Source organism: Primulina huaijiensis, chromosome 7 (genome assembly GCF_012295235.1).
Source record: "Primulina huaijiensis isolate GDHJ02 chromosome 7, ASM1229523v2, whole genome shotgun sequence".
Classification (NCBI taxonomy): domain Eukaryota; kingdom Viridiplantae; phylum Streptophyta; class Magnoliopsida; order Lamiales; family Gesneriaceae; genus Primulina; species Primulina huaijiensis.
In genome coordinates, this window is record NC_133312.1 from 22,185,659 (window position 1) to 22,210,871 (window position 25,213).

General features: G+C 32.8%; 2 protein-coding genes and 1 long non-coding RNA gene across 5 annotated transcripts; 1 reads left to right on the forward strand and 2 right to left on the reverse strand.

The window, feature by feature from the left end:
• Positions 1-6,973: 6,973 nt before the first annotated feature.
• Positions 6,974-13,838, forward strand: LOC140980601 (uncharacterized). 2 transcript variants are annotated; one of them, XM_073446528.1, is made up of 5 exons: positions 6,974-7,672; positions 9,475-9,546; positions 10,182-10,417; positions 10,520-11,249; positions 11,549-13,838. In XM_073446528.1, exons 2-5 carry the CDS (start codon positions 9,522-9,524, stop codon positions 13,129-13,131), a joined length of 2,574 nt encoding a protein of 857 aa, XP_073302629.1. In that variant the 5' UTR covers positions 6,974-7,672; positions 9,475-9,521; the 3' UTR covers positions 13,132-13,838. The 2 variants fall into 2 exon arrangements, with proteins under 2 accessions (XP_073302629.1, XP_073302630.1); XM_073446529.1 differs by lacking the exon at positions 9,475-9,546 and having other exon boundaries at positions 6,975-7,672; positions 11,549-13,837.
• Positions 13,839-15,522: 1,684 nt separating this feature from the next.
• Positions 15,523-22,423, reverse strand: LOC140980754 (uncharacterized). Of its 2 annotated transcripts, XM_073446798.1 has the most exons (15): positions 22,237-22,423; positions 21,453-21,831; positions 20,695-20,772; positions 20,129-20,184; positions 19,564-19,683; positions 19,328-19,398; positions 19,033-19,126; positions 18,692-18,901; positions 17,841-18,092; positions 17,353-17,461; positions 17,118-17,185; positions 16,542-16,611; positions 16,233-16,307; positions 16,038-16,129; positions 15,523-15,828 (listed from the first exon to the last, which is right to left on the reverse strand). In XM_073446798.1, the coding sequence occupies exons 2-15, from the start codon at positions 21,762-21,764 to the stop codon at positions 15,753-15,755; spliced, it is 1,683 nt and encodes a 560-aa protein (XP_073302899.1). In that variant the 5' UTR covers positions 21,765-21,831; positions 22,237-22,423; the 3' UTR covers positions 15,523-15,752. The 2 variants fall into 2 exon arrangements, with proteins under 2 accessions (XP_073302899.1, XP_073302900.1); XM_073446799.1 differs by lacking the exons at positions 15,523-15,828; positions 16,038-16,129; positions 16,233-16,307 and having other exon boundaries at positions 16,541-16,966.
• An 830-nt stretch (positions 22,424-23,253) lies between these two features.
• LOC140980202 (uncharacterized) lies at positions 23,254-24,799 on the reverse strand. Its single transcript, XR_012175897.1, has 2 exons — positions 24,327-24,799; positions 23,254-23,538 (listed from the first exon to the last, which is right to left on the reverse strand). It is a non-coding gene; the product is annotated as an uncharacterized lncRNA (long non-coding RNA).
• Between the last annotated feature and the right edge of the window lie 414 nt (positions 24,800-25,213).

Below are 25,213 nucleotides of genomic sequence, written 5' to 3' on the forward strand. Positions count from 1 at the left end.
TTCACTGCTCTTTTGATATGGTTAAGTTTTCTTTTTGGTAGAAGTGGACCATATATTTCTTTCATTTCAAGCTCTTCAAACCAAGACAAATGTGGAAATAATTTTTAAAAATGAACTTAATGTGCAAATATTTGTGTTTGTTATATGATACTCATATGGATAGTGTCTCCGTCCACTCAGGACATAAAACATGTGTTGAGTGATGAATCACGACCACTCATCCATACATCATGGTTGAATGAGCGATAATGCTTTATCCACTTAGCACACATATCATGTGGTGAGAAAAATTCTATTAATCATTTTTGTAAAAAAATATCGAAAAATCATTTAAAGTCAGATATATTTATCGGTAAATCTGATTTTAAAAAACACTGGGTTTAGAAAAATAATTCACTTTTACATAGAAAGTTATGTGCTTTTTTTAATTCTCAATCAAAGGACGTTAAAAATGTTATTCTTCCGATAAAATAGTCTCAAGAGTAGACTAACATTAACTTAATGCATGAATGTTAAGCGTGTAGGCTCTCACAATTGAACTTTTCCCTTATTATACGAATGCTGTCTGAATAAAGCTGCAAATTTTAAAAAGTTAACCTTTTTAAGCAAACATCTTGTTCATTCTACGTGCATCCACCGATAAATCAAGAAAACAACAGTGTATGACTATATTGGAAAAGGGTTGATCAATTTGTAAGGAATCGAACATGGGATTTTGACCTACACGCTAATTATTGAATCGAGTTATTGTTCAGAGTAATTTTACAACTTGGATATTTTAAACTGTACAATAACTTCATCAATTTTCGGTCATTCTTCCAATAAAAACAATTAAGCATATTATTCCCAACCTATACATTAAAAAGTACCGTTTAGTTCAATGTATAAGACAAATAGTATGGTGATAAATAGTATTTTTAATAATAAAATATATAAAAATGATAATTAATATAATGTTTGATTTGATTGATTAAATTTGAGATAACATGATAATATCGTTTTGTCCTTTTGAAAAATATTAATAATATTATTTATTAAAGGTATTATTGTAATTTCAATTCAATGATTTGATTGATGTGAGATAAATATTGATAATTTGATTGATGTAACATGAATGATTGATANATATATATGTCAACTTCACAATATATTGACCCATTGTTTATTTTTTTAAAAAAAATATAAAAAATTGAATTAATTGATTAAAAATGAAAATACATATTTTGAATTTTCTAAAACATGTGTATCGACAAGGTTCCAAGAATTTCAATTGGAATGATTTTTGGTTTGAATATATTTAGACGAAGATTATGGGAAAACAATAAATTAATAATTTGAAATTTTGGTAAGTACAAAATCAGGAGGTATTGTAGGGTTATAGCGAAAATTGACTAGGCGAGTTGTTCGAACTTTGAAGACCAAGGAAAACTCTTTATCGTACCATTTTTCACCTAAAAAGGTACAAATTTAATATAAAAATTTATGCCATTTTTATTTTGATCTAATAATGGATGCTTTCTTTGTTCCAGCATTAAATTTTGCCAGTTTCAAAGTTATTTTTTTTTTTAAAATATACATATATTTCAATTTCTCTTTAATATATGTAATATTGACATGAATTGATTAATAATAAGTGCCAACCATCCAAATTAATTGAAAAATTAGGAGTGTCAAAATAAAACACGAACCATCAATCTGACACGATTCAACCTGAAAAAAATCAAGTTTGTGTTTGAGGTTTTTGGGTTCGGGTCAGATCGAGTTGGACCTGATCGCTGACCTAAAAAAAATGATCGGATTGGGTTGGGTTGGGTTCGGGTTGACCCGAAAATTTTAATTTTTTTAAAAAATATAATTAATAAATATTTTCAACATTTTTATATATTATATGTCTGAAAAAAACATTTATTGTATAATTATATCATAAATTTTCATAATGTAATATTTATTTTGAACACTTTTTAATTTTTAAACAACTGTTTATTTGATTTAGTAAATATACTTTATTTTTCTACAATTAGATTTTAAAATTTAAATCATATACATGATGGAGATTTTGTTATTATGTGTTTAAATTAAATTTTTTTGAATTTTATTTAATTTTCTTTAAAAAATTCAAAATCGTGTTGATAGGGTTGATTCGAGTTCGAGTTCGGGTTGGATAATTTTTGAATAATACTAATACTTAACCCAATCCAACTCATCCGAATTGACACCCCTAAGAAAAATAAATATTGATAATCTTCACACGTTGATTCTAAAATATTATTGTAATATTATATATAAAAAAAAAGGAGGTATAATTTTAGACTCGAACAATGCACGACAACTACAAGTGATTTAACATATCAATGTAATGGTAAAAATATCTATAAAAAATTTTAAAATTTTGGCAATTAAACTATTTTAAAAACACAAATAATTTTCACAGATTAAACTAATATTAAAATTTGTTTTTGTCGTATGATACTATTTTAGAGAACATCGACACACATACATCACAAATAGTAATCTGACAATGCGAAAAAAAAAATCCGACAATATCTTATATCATATATAATAATAGTAAGCTGTAAAATTTTTTAATTTTTTTTATAAAAATATTTAAACTCCATTTACCCCCTCAAAAAATGTCTTCTTTATGTGATTTTTTTTTATTACAACACACGCGAAGAAGACGAATCAAACTGGAGGAGCTAGTTAATCTAGCAGGAGGTGAGACCACTGAACTACGAGCTCGGTCTCACATGTGTGGGATTATTATGACTCAAATAAAACTACATTTATAGTTTTAAATATTTATATTTTTTATTTTTGTCGGCTATCTTGTTAAATTTCAGTAATATAATATATATTTTTTGAAAATTTTAATCATTTTTTATTTAGAATAAAAACATACCATTAGACATATAGGTGTCCTATATTGTCGTTGGCAAGTCGAAAAACGATTAGAATTCTAAAAAATAAAAACAAAAATAATGGAATAAGAATAAAGCTAACAAAATAGATTACCAAAATTGCCAAAAAAATACACATAATTAAAAATGTAATTTTTCTTTATTATCGTTGAAAACACAAGATTGATTAACGTATATCTGGCCTGACGAAATGAGCCTTGCTACATTATTTGGTTAGTATCCCCAAATCGGGACTCACTTCTATGTGACTATTAGAACCAAAATATAATGATACAATGTTAGTCGAGAAATTGTTGACAGGAAAATTGTCTAAGCAAAAGATTTAAACTTATTGAAAAGCGATAGCCGTTAGGCAGGTGGCCACCTCCGTCGATCTGGAATTTAGGTGATTTTTGTTTACTTAAATATCTAATTATTTTAGTTAATCTCTACTTTTCTCTAATAATTTTTCTATATTGGATTCAAAATCAAAATCAATGACATATCTTTTTCTCTATCCGATATAAATTGATTGAAAGATGTACATAACGATTTGTGTTAAAAAAAATAAAAAATCTATATATTAAATTAAACGGCTGATTTTTTTTAATAACGCTCAGAGACATAATTTTTCTAAAAATCCGGACGATAGACAATCGCCAAATGCCACTTAGATGGTCCTAGAACATTATTTTGTTCTTTTATAGAGTATATCAAATTTTATTTGTCGAAATATACATATTAGAACTTTATTATTTTCAAAATATTATTTTTGTTTTTAGAGAACATATTGAATATCGCAAATATTATTTTGTATTTCAATGAACGTACAAAATTTAATTTATCCGAAGCACCCATTTTTAAACTAGCTGCTATCATCATCATCATCATTAAAAGGCCATCTTAATTTCATTAAAAATATAAATTTATATTTCCAAAAATGCTTCCTTTTATTTTCATGATATTTCTGTATAGAAACAATAACTTCATTGTAGTTATAAAAATATTTTTAAATATTTTTGTGAAGTTATTTAATCTAATCAAATAAATTTTTATATTTTCAATTTTCAATAAAAATCATTATATTTTCAATATTTATATTTTTGTTTATAAAGATTTATAGAAAGAATATTAAAAAACTTGGTGCTAGATATTTAGTTAGAGATATATATTATGCTTCTAGGAACAGATCCTCAACCAATCAGATTTGAACACAATAACGGATTCCTTTTCTGCAATCATGACAAAGTACAGTGGTTAAATTGTAAATATTTAAACCCTAAGAACAAGATCTTATATATATTTGTGTGTATGTATATCTTTTCATCGTCGGTGGGACCCATATTGTTCGATTTTAGCCACCGGGATTAATTATTAATTAATTAAAAACACGTATGATGTGGCACTTTGAGATCCTGGATTAATGACTCATCAAACGATACTTTCAGGATTTCGGCCATTTATAATTAATTAAAAAAATTGATTTATTAAACTAAAAATAGAAATATTTAATATTATTACACTGTGATAATTTCGAAAAATCAACTCCCAATAATTATTATTATAAATCATTGTATTATTAATTTATATATATATATATATAATATAAGTATGTTTATTGTGAGACAATATCACATATTTATATTCATGAAACGGATCAAAATATTTCATATCTATAATGAAATGTAATACTTTTGAGATTAAAAATATTTTTCATAGATTGAGTCGGATAAAGAGTAAAATTGACTCGTGTGACGGTTGATAATATAACAACTAAATAATATGTGAAGACATAGAAGAGAAGATGAGAACTTTGTAAATTTATTTTTTTATTTTGTAAAAAAATCATCATTAATGGAAAGAGGGACTAATCCTGTCAGCATTATAATGTGCAAGTCTTTAAAGTAATGGTTATTTTAATGTATCCCAGAGTTATTATTATTATTTTTATTAATGATAATCGAATCCAGCTGAATATCAGTAAAAAAAATTTGATTCGAATTAATGATCTTCGAGTTCGATCTGAAGCTCGAATTTTTTTAAAAAAATTTGCTCGAGTTCGGCTCGAAATTTTCGAACTTATTTGCGAGCTATTCGAACTATCTTTCGGATAGTAATATTTGAGAATGAATGTTTGAAAAGCTTGAAACGTCCGAAATCTTGATATATATATATATATATATAATTGTATTATAATAATAAAATATTAAAGATCCCGAGCGGCTCAAATAAAATAATTTTGGATCAGTTCGGTTCGAAAAAGTTCGAATATGTACGAGTTCAGCTCGAGTTCGATATAATCAAATGTAAATCAAATATTTATCGAGTTAGCTCGAAAAGTTCGGGAACCGACTCAATTTATTTATAACCCTAATCACATCCTCTTTAATGTATCTATAACTTTTTATTATTTATTTTATGTGGTCTATACATATTCACACAAACACACACACACTTTTATTTGATTGAATTATCTCTTTGTTTTTACTTTTTAATGAAGTTTATATTCTTTTTTTAATGTATTTTTGAATGTCTTGATCTTTTAGGGATGATAAGTTCTTTTTTTTTTGGATTTGAGGAGAGTATACATATATATATTTTTTAAAAATGTGAAATAATAAAGATAGTAAATTATTATGTGAATATGTATGTAATAAATTATTAATCGTAAACTTAAAATTTTACATCCTATTAATAGTTAAAATAATATAATAATTTCATGAATTTATAACAAATCACGGTCAGAGATCAAATTATATGTTTTAAAATATCTACTTTTAAAAACTATAACTAAACTCTAATTCGATTTAATTAATTAAAAACGATTTTATTTGATAAATTTAATTACTGGCGTATCGATGATATAACAATAATAATATATTACACAAAAAAGATTACATGCTTATTTATAAAAGAGTAATATACTTAATTTATGAAACATGGAAATTGTTGGATACAGACGTTTGGTTGGATTGATAAATGATAAAAATTCAATCCAGTCAAATGTTTGGTTACAGTTTCGTGTTTTGATTAATCTCACAACAATTAAATCATTAATTATTTAATTATTTATCTACGTAAATCAAATCATTGAACAAAAGATTAAAATTTTACCCTTAATAACTTTTCTTTTATTTATATTAATTAATAATTGCAATAGACAATATTTTAATTTATCATCATATCTCCAATTTAATCATCAAACAAAACATATTATAATTTACGCAAAAATTCATATGAGACCGTCTCATGACTCAATTTTAGACTATATCCAATTCGATCTGACCTGATCTAACATATGAAAAATATTATTTTTTATGTGACAAGTTGAGTTAAATGTGCACGAGTTAGAATAGTATTGAGATGAGTGACCTCTTGAGAAGTTCTCGTACTTCAAGCTGCTGATGTTGTGCTGTTTGATCTGGTTGGTTAGGTAGCTGTAAAAAAATGTCACCAGATCTTAAAGGGTAATACCGGCTCTGTTGGGGGCATGGTCAACGGTAGAGAAAGAGCAAGATTGATCTTTAAGGAATGTGAGATAACAACAGCAGATAGACACGCACATCTATGGAATAATGGGTCTAACAACCGTACCCATTAGCAACCCTACCCATTAGCACTCAAGTTGGTGAAATCTACGTTGTCACAAGTATAAGAAATAAAGTTGCACATTGACTAACAATTGTAGCTTTTGGCATAGTGAGAAGTGTTTAATCTAACAAAAATATGATTTTTTTTATTATAGACAACCGGCTCATAAGATACTTAATTTATCAATAATTATTAATGTCCTGTTAATCGTACATGAGAAATTTAGTTTTTATGATAAGATGATGAAATATGTATGATATACATATAACAAGTTAATATATATATATATATATATATAAATAACATAATGATTTATAATTTTAATTATTTGTAAAAAAAATGCGATGAACAAAAATATATAATCAATTAATGTTTATATATTTACCTCAAACAATGGAGACATTGTATATTATTAGTTATAAAATAGATTCATACAGGTGGGCAGTTTTTTACATATGATATTAAATTTTCATTAATTAAATCTTTACCCAAAAGCTAGAAAGGTGGACAGAATAAAAATTCCCATCTGCTTTTCATTTCCAAAAAACCAAGAAATTGATTTAACTGAAACCAATTAAGAAATCTTGCATAGCTTTTATGTCTGAGAAAAAGTGGGGGGAAATCACGGAGAATGTAAAGAGACGGATGTTGACAAATTTCATGTCACAGAAGGTCGCTTGTTAGTGTGAAGATTTCTTATCTGGGATCTCTCCAGTTCTCTCTTTAGAATAATAAAAATATATATAATATTGGGATTTTGATTGTATAGTAGTAAATATATACAGTTGCAAGAATCCTTTTTTGTATGTATTTTTTCTGTCTCTCTCTCTAAAGTTTCTTGTTTTCTGTGTTCCCCTCAAGAGAGAGGGGAGAGACAGTGGCCCAGCAGATCGAAATCTAAAATATTTTTGTTAAGTTTGATGAGGATCTGGGGTTCCTCAATGGAGTTACCGAACCAGTCACTTTAATGTTTCATTTGACAGATATCAGTATACTTTTGTTCCATGCGTTTCTATATTTTTTCTTCCTATTTCTGTTTGGCCTTCTTTAGAGTTGTGTATATAGTGGAAAAGCCTCTGAATTGAGCATGATCTTGAGTTTTTATATCATGGGAAATACTGTTGGATGATTCGATTCTTATGAAGGGTTCTTGAGGAGAGGAGGTTACAGGATGTGGGTCTGAGGTAATTATGTATCCCTTTTATTTGGTTTTAATTTATGTTTTTGTGCAGAGATTTACTTGGTTCTGACCATTGCTTAAAGGAAGTGAATATTTATTTCATTCTGAGTTACGATTTATTATGATTAAATCCTGGTTAGTTGACTTGTGATTGTTTTCAAAATATGCATTTGAGCTCGTGTATTATCGGTTTCATTGGCGAGAATAATTGGATTTTGTGGAGTTACTTCAAGGGATTGATGCTCAAGTATTTGAGGTGTTCATCGAAGTTGAGTGGAATACTTCTTGTGGTACTTGATTTTGACGTGTGATTATTTGTTTAGGATCTGGTTTTGTATGTGTTAATATAGACAGCGCAATTTTGGCTTCCAAATATTTTCCCTTTATTAATCTTAGTTGGTTATTCTGATTTCTGGTGAAGTGTGTGAAGACATAAATGCAGCTGTGTTACGTATATTGCTCCAATTTTCATGGTTTGTCCAAGTACAAATTGAATTTACTTCATCAAAGAAGGCCACATCGTGACGTGCATTGCTAAGCACGTGTATGATTTTTGCGCTGCATAATTCTGTTCTCCTAGTGGGAGAATGACCTCATACACATTTGTAATTCTAAGGCATGCTACACTGTTATTTAGTTGTTGGGCAATATTTGATTGGCCAAATTTGTGAAATATCAATTTTTTGATTGGGATTTCTCCAACAGTGAGATATTGCACTACATTTGTCCTGGGAGAATCACAAATTTTCCATGTGAGATTTTCCTTAAAAGGTATTTTTTCACCTCGTAGAACCATTAGATTGATGTGACCCAATGTCCGTGGATTTTTATAGCCAGTATCTCATAAATGTAAGCAGTCATTTATATTTTGTAATATGATTCTCATGAACCTAGACATCATTTTAGGCATCCTGGACATATGTTCATATGATTGGCATTTGCTTACAAACAACTTACTTTACCTGTTTATGCTTATCTATCCATTAAAGTGAGAGGATCACATTTAGATCCCGTTATTCTTCTAGGCTACTTGAACCAATGAAAAATTGAGTTTGTATGTGCTAGGTGCTTCCCATTAGTCTACCTTGTCCCAGCATTGCACCCCTGTGCTTATATATGGAAAGATTCTTGTATTTATTGCTAAATCTAGAAAAAGTTTTAGCATCTTCATTATTTCATCCATATACGAGTCAGTGATCAAATAGCGAGGAAAGTAAAATTCTTGTTGTATTCTTGGGAGAACTTATAGCATCGTATTGATTCCCTAAAATTCATGATGCCCCTTGCATTTGATTTATATTTATCTCCCTAAAGCAAGTAGCCATCTATGCTCAAAGGTTCATGCTCAAAGGTTCGTGCTTGCATGACACAAACATACCATCTCTCAAAAAAAAAAAAAACCTGATAGATTGAGTTGAAGTTTGAATTATGTGAGATGTTTAATGTAATACTTCTATGCTTTTCCTGTACTATTTCACAATCTGTTTATATTGCATGTATGATCAACTAATTCAATGCAAACTTTACCGAATTTCAGGAACAAAAATTCTGAATTTTGTACTCTCCACCCTATAAATTCCTGATACAATGTGGCTTAAGTTGCATTGATTGACCTTTATCATGTCTGAACTAATAATAACGGCAACGACGATGCAATTATCGAATGTCTGTCGATATTGTACGCATTGTTCACTTGATTTTGCAAATTGAAAAACAGCACATGATTGTCTCAATTTGTGTTTACAACCTATAAGCTTAGTGGCTTTCCCTCCACATAATTTTCTTTTTGTTTCATTTTTTTCCCAGCTTGCTTGGTTTTTCTCACAATTTCACAAAAACTTGATGAGCCGTTGATGATTGAACACCATCTCGGTGCAGGTCACAAGCCCAAATAGGAAGCTTGTGTTTGTTTTGATTTCATTGTTCTGGTTGTTTTAATTATGTATGTTGTCAACCAATTGAGACTGAAAAGAGTTCCTCCTTTTGTATGGTGGGATTCAATTTCTGGGAAAATAGATTACTGAGTATTTGATTTTCTGGTTAATGTCATGTTTGAGGTGTTGCCTTCGAGTAAATAAATTTTTCTTCATGCATTTAATAAAAACTCTGAATTGGGAAACCAGACTCTCTTTCTTGGTTAACATCCTTGGCTTCATGTTTGTGATACTGTAGCATGCAAAGCCGCTTTTATTGAAGTTAATTAATTGAAGAATGTTGATCATTCTCGGTCATTCCATTAAGTTTTCAAAGTTCATAGCTGGATAGCCAGTTGCCTTTCCACTCCATTTTAAATTTTGCTCTGTTTATCTTCACTGGTGAAGTAGTCTTGTTCTTAGAACATCAAGTGCTTCAATCCCGCTTTACTTGTATAGAATAATTGTATGGCATTTATTTCTGGTTTCATATGTGAATTACATTTTAAGCAGTTGATAATGACAATGAATTAGAACATGAATGGCCATTATTTCTGGTTTCATATTCAAGGTGGAAATGAAAATAATGTTTTATTGCAGGAATGGGAACAAAAGTACAGTGCAAAAGCTCCTTGCCAGGATATTACTCCATGAGAGACCTTAACGAGGATTCTAGCAGTAGTAGTTGGCCTTTATTTTACGGAGACAATACACTAACAAATGGGCAGTATTTCAATGGATTCATTCCGAGGACTACAATAGATGACCATTCAGGGTATGAAAAGGATGAGATGAAGCAAAAAATGCTTGAACACGAGACAGTTTTTAGAAACCAGGTAACATGATTACGGTTATATGTTATATCCCTTTATCTTTAATTCTTTGTGTGAATTTGGCACATTTTATCCTTTCTAAATTGGCTTTTATTTGGCATCCAGGTACACGAACTCCACCGGCTATATAGAATTCAAAGAGACATGATGGAAGAAGTGAAAAGGAAAGAATTGTATCAACGAGCTTCAATAGAGCCATCATCATCGTCAAGTCTTCTAGGGTCTCAAAAGCCATCAGAAGATGCTCGAAAATGGCATGTGGGAGGCTTTCCTATGACAAATTCTACTTATGGTAGAACAACTATTTTGGGGGTCGAAGTTGCTAATTCTCCCATGAGTTGTACTATTGGTAATGACACTCAGCCCAGTCTGTTTCCACTCAAGAACGGGTCTTCTTCAAAGGATCGTGAAGGTTTGGATCCAAGACCTTTGAAGGTGAGGAAGAAGCTCTTTGATCTTCATCGTCCGGCTGAAGAGTACGCAGATACTGAAGAAGGGGGAAACTTCGAGGACAATTCAACTTCACCTAAAAGTAGCGTGAAGTTAATCCTTGACAAGCAAGCTGGTGTAAAGGTTCCAATAAATGCATCAGCTTCCGATTGTCGTTCTAGGGGCTCGATTGGATTGGCTGACTTAAATGAACCCTTTCAGTATGAAGAATTAGTGGCTCCATCACATTTTGATTTCCATGGTCGTCATTCCACTAATGGAGACACTAAACGGATGAATCAGTCTGCTAAATCAAATGCCGGACGTCTAGGAGCAATCCATGAAGGATTTTTGTTAAACTCGCCTATTGGAAGTAAAGTTAATGAGAGTTCCTTCTACGAAGCAGGTAAATGTTCGATAAAGTTTCTTTTTATTATTCAAAATGATTAATCATTGTCCTTGTCAATTATGTAAGTTAAATTCCATTATTGTGTGAATCTATTTAAGCTGATCGGGGAAGTTTATTTACTTGCTACTTCCCTACAGGACTACCTGAGTAAATTGTGAGTAACGTTTGAAATTAGTATATCAATCATATGAAACAACCCCGTCACAGTAACCTTCTTTGTCCGTGATTTTTCATGCAATTATTGCCATATTAATTATGCTAATATTAATTAAGATACTGCCTTTTTAATCTTTCAGGATATGATAAAAGCAACCTCAATTCTATGAGTCAAGCACTGCGACAAGATAAGTTTCCTAGGCTTAACCAGGTTAATCATCCTTCTGGATTATATCCGTCTGTTTGCAGTAAACAAGACCTTTGGAGAGACAATCCTCGCCATGGTGCAGAGTTTTTAGAAAAAAGTCGTGATCTCTCTCACACATTCTTTAGTTCCCCTTCTTTTACCGGTTCACGGACACATTCCGCCTCATCTTTGGCGAAGTCAAAAAATGACTTTACTCAAAAGTCGACAACATTTGAACCCCCTTTAAATTCAGCTGCGGCAGTGGATAGAAGTTTTCAGCCCTTTTCTCAGACTCGAGATGAGCCTTTTTTTGGAGGAAAGTGGCGAGTTGATGCGAGTTCTAGATTGAATCCAGGTTTAGAAAGTGAAGGAAAAGTTGTAAATGGATTTTACGATGGGTCTGCCTCAGGATCCAAAGAAACACAAGCTCTTTTGCCGTCGGCTGGCTTTGATTATCTCAAATTTAGTAAGGATGATAAACTAGTATCTGACCCGTCGACTAATCATGGATTTGAAATTTTTGCAAAACGCAAATCGTGTCATGAAGATTCAAAGCCTGCACTAGATATTAACTTGAATGAGGTGGTTTCAACCTCACCAAATGAGCTAGTGATAGTTGAAGATCTCAATATGACTCATGAAAAGATTAAACCGGAATATCATCTGCCAGCATTGCCTTGGCTTCGACCTAAGCCAGCTAATGACAATCAAAGATGCTTGAATTATGTTCCGGATTTTTCTAATAAATTGTGTCATAGCTGTGAGACAGTTGGAGATCTCAATCAACCAATCACAACAACAGATACGTTGGCTCCAAGTAATTGTCGATTTATCGAGAAGAACTTGAATGCCGAGACTCGAAATGTTCAGAAAATTCTCGGGTTTCCCATTTTTGCAACTATTGCTCCAAAAGAGGAGCCAACATTTCTTGTTTCCTCATCTACTATTGTCAATTATGCTGCTGAGAAGAAAATTGTCAGCGCCAAAAGGGAGAACAGAATGATTGATATTAATATAGAGTGTGAGCCAGATGAGCAGATAGCTGATGAGGAACTGACTGTGGAAAAGCCAACAAAAAACACATGCTTCATCGATTTGAACTCCTGTGTTAGTGATTGTGAAGATCCTCCTGTGCCCTCCTTTGAAACTAAGAATAACAGTGTCAAGGTAGCACTGGAGATAGATTTAGAAGCTCCCGTTTTCCTTGAGAGTGAGGATGACGATGCAGAGGCCGAAAAAAACGTGCCAGAAGATGTATCATTTCCAGTATCAGAAAATAACGCCGAGCCCATTCATGACGAAGTTCTTCAAAATGCAGCAGATGCAATGCTTGCCATATCATCATCTTGTACTCGTGTCAATATATCTGAAGATTCCTTGGCTGAGTCGCTCCTCTGGTTTGTAAATGCCATGTCATTATGTTCAGTTGAACTCGAACATGTATCTGGTAAAGAATCACGAGCTGGAGTGGCCTTCCCGCAGCAGGAGTTTTCCAAGGAGACAGATGATTTTGAAGCAATGGTGTTGCAGCTATAGTGGAAACTAAAAAAGAAGACTTCATGCCTAAGCCCTTCATACCCGAAGTGTCTATAGAGGAAAACGAGGGAACCACCAACATGTTAGCAACTAGATCACGAAGGGGTCATTCGAGGCGAGGAAGGCAGCGAAAGGATTTCCAGCGGGACATACTTCCTGGTCTAACATCATTGTCAAGGCACGCAATTACCGAGGATCTTCAAACTTTTGGAGGGATAATGAAAGCCACAGGCCATCAGTGGAATTCAGGATTGGCACGAAGAAATGGGACCAGAAACAGTGGTGGTGCTCGAGGTAGGCGACGAGTTGTGGTTGAAACTGTCACTACCGCCGTTCCAAGCACGGTTTGTACTCCATTGATGCACCAACCGAATGATATTAAATCTGTTTTGGAGGATAGAAGCCTAACCGGGTGGGGAAAGACTACTAGACGCCCCCGTAGACAGAGATTTCCGGCAGGCAATACCACTACTATTGCATCAACATAATAACGAGAAGAGACCCTGGTTTCTTGATTATGGAGACATCCTCAGGGGTGGGGAGTGGGGCCACTGGGGGCATGTTTTCGATAATTCAAGATTAAGGTTGTTGTTTGTCCTGTAAATGTCACCGTAGATCATTTTCTTGATTGCTGACTACTTCTTGTTCTTTTTCAAGATGATTTTTCACGCTTTTGCCCAAATCGAAACCTTTCTTTTCAAGACTTTTTCGCGAGTACTGTTTAGAACACAAATAAATTGAATAACAAATCTAATTGTTTTAGAATCGATTTCAATATTTTTATTCTTCATGTTTTAATGGAAAGAAAGAAATAGTAGAAGCCACCTACAAACAATGGAAAGCAATGATTTACATTGAATTTTTAAAGCTAAATATAGCATAAATAACTAAGATATTGTATATTAAAAATTCACAAAAATTTATATGAGACTGTCTCACGAGTACACTACAAATATAAATCTAAAGCTAAAAAAATCTTTCAAAAACCTTTACAAGAATCAAAATTTAAATTTTTTTAAAAGAATTAAGAAAAATAAAATAAAATAATTCAAACAGAGAGTAAAATGTTCGTTTTTTTTTAGCAATCAACACATTAGGTTCAATCCCGATAGAAAAAAGTAGAAAAGTGAGACAAATGAAGATAAAAATAGAATGAAAATGTGGTGAATTTCGAAACTCTAATATCTGTTTAAAAAATTAAAATTTCGGCTATTTCAATTTTTTCCAAAAAACCAAAAACGAATCGTAAAAACCAAAATAAACCGAAATGGTCCTAAATGGAAAAATCGAAATTTTTGGTAGATCGATTTTCTGCTTTAACTAAAGTTGAACGCTTCTACCAGCAAGCACGATCGCCAACGTGGGAAAGATTCCAGAGGTGCTTCATACCAAAAAAACCAATAATATCTGATACCTCATAAATGACCTCACTACCCATGGCTCATCCCTAGCCCAAGTGGAAAGCAGGCCTATGACGGGTCCATGTATTTTCCTATAAATACCAAATTTGAGTGTTAATTAATTCATTCACTATATTATTTTCAACAGCACCCTTAGCTGCTCCCCCCATATATCCTCAGTCTCTGACTTGAGCGTCTGAGGGGCTACGTCAGGACACCCTCCTGGCCCTCTTCTAAGGGTCTTATTCGTGATTTCAGGCTCAAGGTAATTTCGAAACCTGCGTATGGATTAGTGACACTTGCTGAAGTCAGACCCTAAATTTCCTGTGAGTATTAAGATCAATTAAAAAAAACAGTAATAGAAAATACAAAAAGCTTGCTCTGGTGAGAAAAATCTTTGAACTAGCTCGTGTAATACAACTTTTCAAACGATTCAATGCTTTATAAAACACTAGTTATAAGACACACGCGATGTATGTCATATATATTTTTTGGTTTTTTGTAAAAACGATTTTTGAAACTTAAACCATGTTTTTCAGCTATTAGTAGATATTTTTCTTCTTATTTTAGTTTTTCTCGTATTTTTGATAATATTTGCATTAATTTAATTAAAGTAAGAAAACTATAAATATAAATTTAGTTTAGTGTCAATAACGGATCAAACCGATTATTATAATCCTATATCACCACTTATTATTAAATTGAATCAAAATTATCCAAAACAAATTTAAATAACAATTATTGTCATAAAATTTATTTAAAAATATTGTATACAAAAAATATTTTAAAGAAAACAGTGTTCTTTTTTAACATATCAAACATAAAATTACATATAGTAACTCACACCCAATAAATTTATCGCAATAATATTCTTTTTTAACTATATAAATTGAATTCCTCTTTATATTTTTTTAAAGTAAATTATTATGAAAGTGACAATTAAAGGAAAAAAAATGTTTAAAAAATAAAATGTATAGTGCCTTGTTGCCCAGAACCGTCAAATAATATTTTAAACAATATTAGATGAACAGGGATGTTACAGAAGGCCAGCACAAAGATTATTCGATATACAAAAATGCGTACCTAAAATAGATACAGAAAAAACTGAAAGATGATACAAACCTGAAGTACAAATGAAATAAGGAAAAAACACAATCTTGCAGACTTTTTTTGTCTTCCCCGAGCTGAATTTATGTGTCACTGATATAATGTAACATACGTCTATGGCCGTTGATAAACATAGTTGGTTCTTGGATCCACAATGACTCCCTTTCCTCCATTTACTTCCAAATCATGCCTGCATCAGATTTTACACGTAAAATCGAACATTTTGAACTTTAATGTTTATTTTATTTTATATATTACGAGCCAGGTTGACTGGAGTTACACCCTTTGCATATATATGGCCCCAGGCCCTCAGCAAAACTGTCATGGCTCGTCTGTCACATAAATTGCTTAAATGAAACCCGACAAGGAAGGTATCTACTTAAAGGCATGAAAACTCACTGAAACACGAAATCTGGTATGGTTAATTGTTCACGTGGAACGTATCTGAATAGCTGCAGAAGACGATCAACGTAGACCACCTTCTTCCACACCTAAAGAGTCGATTACAGTTTCACAAGCTTCAAAAGGAGTACACTACATTTGCAATGAGACATAAACTAGTAAAAGAGTGAAAAAGGATTGATTCAGGCCTACCACGTTATCTACCATCAACTCCAAACCAAATATAGCTGCTTTCAGCCCAAAGGTTGGATGAAGGATGTATATTGCCTATTGATAGAAGCAGACATTAGTTCACAAGTGTGTCATATCAGCACGACGAAGTAAAGGATTGTTGTAGGCAATGGTAAAAGTGCAACTCAAATCTTCCTATACAGTACAACACAAACACTACGTGTTTTGGTTACTAGACAACTACATAGGATATAAGAGATAATGTTTGTTCCCCTAACATAAATTTTAAATCAAGGGCAGAGAAACAAAAAGAAGACTAATCCCACATACATGAAGATTACGCTGGTGTTTCCGACCAAGTATTTGCTCTAATCTCTTCATCCATCCAAGATCCGGTTGGCTGTAACTCAAATCAGAAAAACATGAGGTGACGCCAGAATCAATAACATTGGGTTTGGATGAAAACTTGTTTAGTAACCCACAGATTTCTGCAAATTCCTAACAACCTCAATAGAGAAGTTAGTATATTCCAAGGGATACAAAAGTTTGAAGCAATGTCGTAACAACAAGATTTTAGGCACAGTGGTTCCAACCTTGATGGAGCATATGTACAGAACTTTTTTAGTGGCCACCAAAATTGGGGAAATGGTTCCATTAACGTTAGAGTTGTTCTGCCTATTATGTTGAGTGACCACTGACCAAAACACTTCTCCAAATGAGAGAGGTTGCAGGTAAGATCCTGCCTAAATTAACCCCTTTCCCATTCGAAAAGACAAATTAGAGTTGTTTCCCAAATTGCAAAAATGAATCAAAGTAACGTATAGATTTTAAATTAAAGAATTAATAACTCGGTATAGGCTACAATGAACTTATGGCAAGAACAAAAGATGTTGAGAAAGTACCCACGTCTGCAAGGAAGCCGCGGAGTGGAAATAAACTATGGTGTAAGGCTTCTGTATCAAGGGCTCAAACTCCTGAAAATGCAAATTCAGCATGCAATATAAAACTTCAAAAGTGATAAGCATAGATCCAATAAATTTAATGAAATATAGGAACAAGGCTTTGAGACGTTACACTTCACGAGCACATAATACATCAAAGTTATGACAAAACTAACTAAAAACAGTTGATACTTGTTCACCTTTACTACATACAGCACGAACCGCTCTAGATCAAGACATCTAAGTAGAAAATGTGCTCCAACAACCACCATCACTGGACGGCCGTCGCTATCAACGCCGCCTCGGTAACTGAAATAAAGTTGAAAGTGGCATATTAAGTCATGATGTTGATAGAGTGAAGTCAGAATTTGTGTCACATAACCAAACCAATAAATTTAATATCAGCCCATAATAAGAAAGTCCAGTTAAGTAATGTGCATCCATCACAAGCTGGAGCATGTATTGACAACCAAAAACAGGCAGAATCTAAATTGAACAGGGGCACATGATACCTCTACTTTAGCATATTCCTTAAATTTTAAAAATAATTTGCTGTGTGTAAACAATGAAAAAATGCGTGACTCAAAATCCGCATGCAGAAACTCTATGACAGCCTCTGATAAAGAGGCCAAAGAAAACATTACATATGCATATCAACACCTCATAAGTCAAGTTTACAATCACTTACACAATTTTCATTTCGGCAATTTCAGAAAGATTAAGTGAATTGGCTTTTGCCAGATATCTAGAATGAAGCGAATATTCTTCAGCTGCAGACAAAGGAGGACCCCCAAGATCACCATACCCAAGCATTTTGGCAAAATTCCAACCACTTCGTGCCTGTGCTGCCTTTTGCCACTGTTCTCTGCGTCTCTGATCTGGATCTTTTATTAAGGACATAAAGGCAGGGTCTAAATATGAATCCAAGTATGACGAGTCCCTGTTTACACAATAGCTTTTAGCATAATCCAGGAATCAAAAAGCAAAAAACCAAGCCTCTTAACCACAGGAATAAAAATTAGCTCCTGAAGAATTGGAATACAATAGTTAAAGTTTTCCATAATATGCATAAAAGATACAAATTAAATACGGAATAGACATAATGTAATTAATGTACATGCAGTCACGCAGGATCCTAAAATCATGGAATCTTGGGAAATTTATTGCAAAGATCATAAGCTAGATAGATAGCATCCTAACAACACGTCTGTGTTATTATCAACAAGCAGGGAAATGACCAAAAAAAGTGATTTTACAAAACAAGAATGATGATAATGTGCTCATGAGCCTCACAGTAATAAATACCTAAACGTACTCTATCTTTCGAAGACTTCTGGGTGTCTTTAAAATGAAAAAAGAAGGAAATAAGAAAGTTTCCATTTAATTCAAAGCAATATGAATAAGGTGAGACAGGACCAGAAATAGTTTTTTAAAAAAAACATTTTAAGCAAACTACAAATGTTTTTAAAAACTCAAGCATGCTTGGTTTTGCATGAGCACACTAATGAGACAATAAAGGGAGTGGAAGAAGTTACTTACTCTCTAGCCAATCCAATATCACTGACTGGAAGATCGGTTGAGATCTGCGCAGAACCTGGACCACTCTTCCTCAACTTTGGTAAAGGTTTGATTCTGATTTTGCGTTCATCTATGATTGTTTCACCATTTTCATCTCCAACATCTGCCGGAAGCTTTGAAATAGCTATTTTCTCCTCATGTATATCTCGTGGAAAGTAAAGCGGAAGCAATCTACAATATGAAGTAACAAATGGATTTCAAATTCAAAGTATGAAGAAATCTTGAACTAAAAAGACAATGTTTGCACCAGCAAAAAATAACATATCCCTATAGCTGAAAAAGCGAGAATTCCATCTATTAACCTCTTATAGATCTCTGTATCGGATGCTGTTGTAGTACAAAATACAACTGCATGGATTTTATCCTTCTGCTTCTCAATAAATCGTCTCACAGTTCCTAGTCAAAGAGAACAAAAGTTAGTCATAGCAAGACAAATAAGAAGGAAACAGCATGCCACAAGCATGCTAACAAACATAAATTGAACCTCCGGACATATGTAAGCGTAACAAAAAATAGCAAGGAAGGAAGAAAACACACCTAGAAATGAGATTTCAATTGAAGTGATGAAATATTGGGAAGAAAAGAAAAGATACTTACGTATAGCCACATGAGCTGCTGGTTCTCGAGGATAACTTTTGGCCTCTGTATAAATACATCCCATTGCAATGCTATATTCACAATATAAAAGAACTTAATCCAGGAAATTTACAGTTGACTACATAAGATAAGGAATCAAGAATAACAAATTGCAATGTATGGAGATTGAACTACCTGTTAACTATGTGAGATAAGGAATCAAAAATACTAATTGTAATGTCTGGAGATTGAAATACCTCTGAAGTCCATTATCAATGAGAAGTTCAAGACACGAGCGGTAGCAATGACTCAAAGCATTTTCCGCAGCTGTATGATATTTTACAGCATACTTGGGACCAACAGTATGTATCACCCTCCTGCATATCACGCGCAACTACACTATTGAGTGAGAAATTGGCGATTAATTTTAAAGATGAAATCTAAAGGAGCGCCTGAGAAGTATAACATGGAAAAAGATTCCTTCCCCCATCGTACGTGTTTATACACATAATAAACTAATGATTCAAGTATGGCCAACGTCCTATTGAATTATGCATACACCAGAATAAAAGGAGATGCCTACTGCTAAAAAATCACTCATTGATAGTTTGATAGAGATGCGCAGCCAATTTCTTCACTTAAAGTAAATGCCAACTTGAATCACCACTATGCTTGGGAATATTTTCTTTCATATTCAGAAGGTTCAATCCCCACAAAGTACAAGTGCAGGTGTATACAGTGTTTTCCATGAAAACTGTGAAAGATTAATTACAATCTTAACACAAGGTATAGCATTTAAGAAAAATATTCCGACATAATTACCTTGCTGGAAGGTCATATGCATTAGTAACTTTTGCCATCCCTGTTCGGCATCCTCCCTGCAAAGGTAAAAATAATTACTATGGGTATTTATTTGTACATAATAAATTTTCCAAGTTTTGCATCACCTGAAATTTGAGTTTTACCAGATGTACCCATTTCAGAAGAAAAAACCACAATGGCAATTCCAAAACTGCCATGATCCTCACCAGATAAAAATTCGTAATAGTAATTCTATAAAGAAAGCAAGGGCTGTCCTCCAAGAACATAAAATATAACCTTACTAGTGATTAGACATGTCTAAAAATTTGCAGTTGTCAAAGTTATGCAAAACCTTTTGGGCCTCCTAGTATTAGGGTACATGGTTGGCCCCTGTACATGTCCATGTCAAGAACTTAGACCAAAAAACAAAGAGTTTTGGATTTGATTTCATGCTAGCATCCAACACCTGTATTTAGTGTAGGAACATAGGTGTACTTGAAGAAGTAATCTAGTCGAGGAAAATTCTCTATGATACCAAAATCACACAAAATGTAGTGCGCAATTATAGATAATTCAGCATATCTTACTAATCCAGCGCATTCTTCTGCGAGACCGGGTCCAGCTGCAGCATGCAAACCAGGGCTGCTGTGTGCTTCATCTAGGTTCTGTATAACATTCATAAAACATGTAGTTGGTGGGAGGAAACCCAACTGAAATGGAATTGAGAAAGAAACAACCAATTTCATAGCTGTAAAAGTCTCAAATCTCAAACACCTACTTAAACAGATAAGAAGGAATCAACTTAGGTAATCCTAAAGACAACTGTACGTCTGTACCACATCCACTAAATAAAATGGATATCACAACTTTTAAGATTTGATAGGTATGGCAATATGGGTAAGCAGTGATTGATCACAAATTTATATGTTTTGCTTGAAACACTTTTTAAAAAAAATCTGGAAGAAGAAGCACAACTTTTTATCCAAAATAACACAAGATACATATGGGTTAAGCAGGAAAGTTATCACATATTAAGATACTTTCCAGTTATAGATTTAATCACGTTTCTGGAAAGGGCAAGTGATAGACAGTTATTCTACAGGACTAAAAATGAGATTACGAGACAATCCTCTATAACTACAGGACCAGTAATATAATTACTAAAACAGTTGTATATACGTATGAGCAAACATTAAATAAACATCTTTCCAAAGTTAGATGAACAAGAATGGACGGATCAGACATTCAAAAACAGAAGTTTTGGGCAGCATCTGAAAGAGCCATCACCATGAAGTTCCCAATGACAGATCTAAAGAGTTACTGTCATAAAGAATAAACCACTCACCTCGTTGGCTGAATTAACTACAGCATCCACCTCGAGATTCCAAGGGTTCCCCCTCCAGAGATATATCTTTGAGTTGATTTCGTGATCCACAGGAAACCTAGATACCATCCCATTTCCACCATTCTCTCCCTCGGAGGCAGATGTCAAAGGGTCTGGAAAAAAGGAATTAGAAAAAGCAGGATCTTCGTTCTCATATGAGTATCGATACTCTGAATCACTCCAGCGTGGAACTTGATCTAGTGTCACCACAGAATCGACATTATCCGTTGGCATGCCACCTCTGTTAGTAGTCACAGCCCCAGCTCGATACATAGTTTAAGTCCCAAGCTTCACCGTCATCGCTCACCAGCAAACATTAAATTAAACCCCTTCACGATGTCTATTGCCAAAAACAAACAGAAACCTCAATTTCCACAATGGCTCGCACAGAAAAATAAAAACAAAAAACCAAATAGAATTAAAAAAATAAAAAATAAAGCACAAGCCCCAATAGCATCAAAACTATCAGATAACCTGCACCTGTTCTTTCAATCCACCACAAGAACGTCAAACTGTCAATCAAAATTCAATCTTTACATGCCATGTTCGGAAGATATCACTCCATGAAAGCTAGATCATCAACATTACAACATAATTCAACAGCTCTGAAACCTCTAGCATCATTTACAGAACCATTCAATAAAATCATATAAAAATTCGAAAACCCTACCCAAAAAATCAACAAACATAACAAGATTTCCCGTAGATAAATAAAATCATGAAAAATTATTCAAAATCATCATACCTGGGAATGAATTTGAGATTTGCGTGGCAGCAGCGCAACGAAATCCACAGAAAGGAAAGAGCTTCAGAGATGAGAACTAATGATTGGACGGAAATTATTCTCGGTGAGGAAATGTATGGGTGGAATTTGGAATGATAGATTTGGCCATTATTTTGTGGAATTTTGTCGTTTTTATGTGAGATTTGACAGATTTGCCATTGGATCTACCGGGTAATCGGTGCGCGGTCCACTCTATTTTTTTTTTTTTTATATTTAAATTCGAACTCGATTTGATTAATTATTAATTTTCAAATTTGAGCTGGATTTAATAACATGTTAAATTTCTCTAATACGAAAAGCTCGATTAATAAATAATAAATAAAAATATAAATATATAAGTAAATATATATATAATCGAATAGCTCACGAGCAACTCGAATAAACACATGTAAAACTCGCGATCAACTCGAATACTCGATTAAATATTCGAGCTAACAAAACTCGATTCGAGTTTTGATGAGTTGCTCACGAGCTACTCATAACTTGACTAATGTGCACCCTAGTTATCATATCGAGCTCACATTTATCGTCTTCTTTCGTTCATTGTTTTTCTCGTTAACAGTGTTAAATTTTGTCATTTTTTTTTTAAAAAAATCTTGCAGGTTTACAAAAAATTTGAACAAATAGCTTGAGAATTCTTCGTTTTTGGTTAACATAAATTTATCATGATTATCTTATTCTTGTTATTATATTAATCTAATGTTGTTGGAGATTATAATGATCATCATCGATAGATTTTTAGATGTTTGAAATTTCATAATACTATTGTAATTTTATTGTAGCTGATTTTTCAAAATAAAAAATAGAAATCGAATTTCATTTAATTGATATTTTTTAAAATTAAAATCGAATTTCAAAATATATTCGGTTCCACCGGTTAATTCGGTTAGTATTTTAATATAGATCCGAGCGATTTCAGATTCACATGATATTGAATACCAAAAATTTCACATGAATAAGAAAATAGCAATTCTAAGAGAATCAATACCAACAATCTCAGTAAATACATGTCAAACTCTTTTTAAAATTTGTTCATTGAATGGTATCATTCAGATGCATGCAATATAATGAAGGTTTGCATGTTTGTTCTGATCTAGCACAACCAGTTACTTCACCTAATTTACAAACGTAACTACAAGAACTGCTATGTTTTATTCCATTCCAGCCTTTTGCTTCACCGAGGAAATAAACCGGTCTCTTTCTTCCGGTGACATTGCATCTGCAGAGCAATCTCCGGGGAAATTTGGGTAAAGGGAGTGCATTCTGAAGTATTTTAAAAAAAGGATCCATGAGTTTTAAGTGTAAATACATCATTAAATTTGATTATATATATACATTTATTTTAAACACGTAATTTATTCTCATCAGTCGACTCAACCTAAATCCTCTCCGTCGACCCCATTTTCATTTCCTTTCCGATTATAATTCTCAACACAAATCGACGTAATGACTAATAATCTGATAATATTAACATTTATTTCGATATATTGTTTATTTTCGTTGAACGATCGACTGATTGAAAAAGAAAATTTTGACCACGTTTTAGTCGACACAAGCGTGAATCGACCAAACTTAGATCGACCATCTATCCACTTTTGGATTTATCTAAGACCTAATAATGATCGACCAAAGACCAAACAATGATCAACCATTGTTTGGTCGACCAATGGTCGATCATTGATTTGGTCAAAGACCAACATGTTGGTCTGGTCAAAGACCAAATTGCTTGGTCGACCAACCAAGCCAACAAATTGCTGGTCGACCAAGCCAACAAATTGCTTGGTCGATGACCAAAGCTTTGGTCGACCATGACCAAAGCTTTAGTAGACCATTGATTGTTGGGTCTATTCAATATCTCGATTTGGGGAAAAAGACTCGTAAATTTTAATTGAGAGAAGATGTGTGTCGATCGAGAAGAAAAAAAGGAGAATCAATTAAGTTTAATTGCTGTTAGTATAATAATCAAAAGTCAACTTCTTGTTTCTTTAAAAAAAAGTCAGAGTCCTTATTTTTTAAATACTTTCTATCTCACTTTTACTTTTTTAACTGACCCGCAATCTCCGACTCCCCATTCAGCTCCTCGAACACAATACTTATCAAGAATTTGTTGCCTGTTTCTGAAAAATAGCACCATAATAGAAAATATGATTGCCATTAATGCAAATTTTCACATTTGACTTGCACCTTTATTGGATTTGGCTCGGCCCCATTTATCCTTTATCTTGCAAAATCCCACACCAAAATTTACCTTCCCCGTTCTTCGCTAATGAAAGTGAAGTCCCTAAAAAGGGATAATCTTGTTCGTGATAATTTGATGAAATCAATCACGTGTGTACTAACTCTTGGGAATTGACAATGGAAATTGGCTGCTGCTCAAGTTTTCTCCTGCAAGAAACGAATGGCAAGAACTTTTCTTGATAAGGCTTAAAAGGGGCCGTAGATTTGGTCGGAGGAGTTGGCTTCAGATAAGAAGACGCGAGCAGAGGGGAAACCATGGTTTCTCAGAGTGGCATCCCGTGTAAAGTGGCAAGTGATGAGACTGCCCACAAAAAATATTTCCTTTTTTTATTACAAAATGTTATTTTTTTTAATTTTTTTATTTAAATGAAAAACCTAATAATATTTTAAAATTAATAATAAATCGTATGAAATAAACTAATAATAATAAGATATTGAACATTTTAATTTTTTTTATAATAATAACAAATAATATTATATATCAAAATTAGAGATGAATAAAATTTTGAGTAAGCCTTCGTCTCTTAGCGTATGTTATCCGAGGTGAAATGACCGAGCTCTCAAAGTCGTATCCCAATACAACTGAGCTCTAACAACTGTGCTCATCGAATTGGAATTCTTGCAGCAACTTCTACACACAATCAAATCACAAACTCGTAAATGGTACAACATAAAGTTTTTGAGCGTGATCATTTTGACG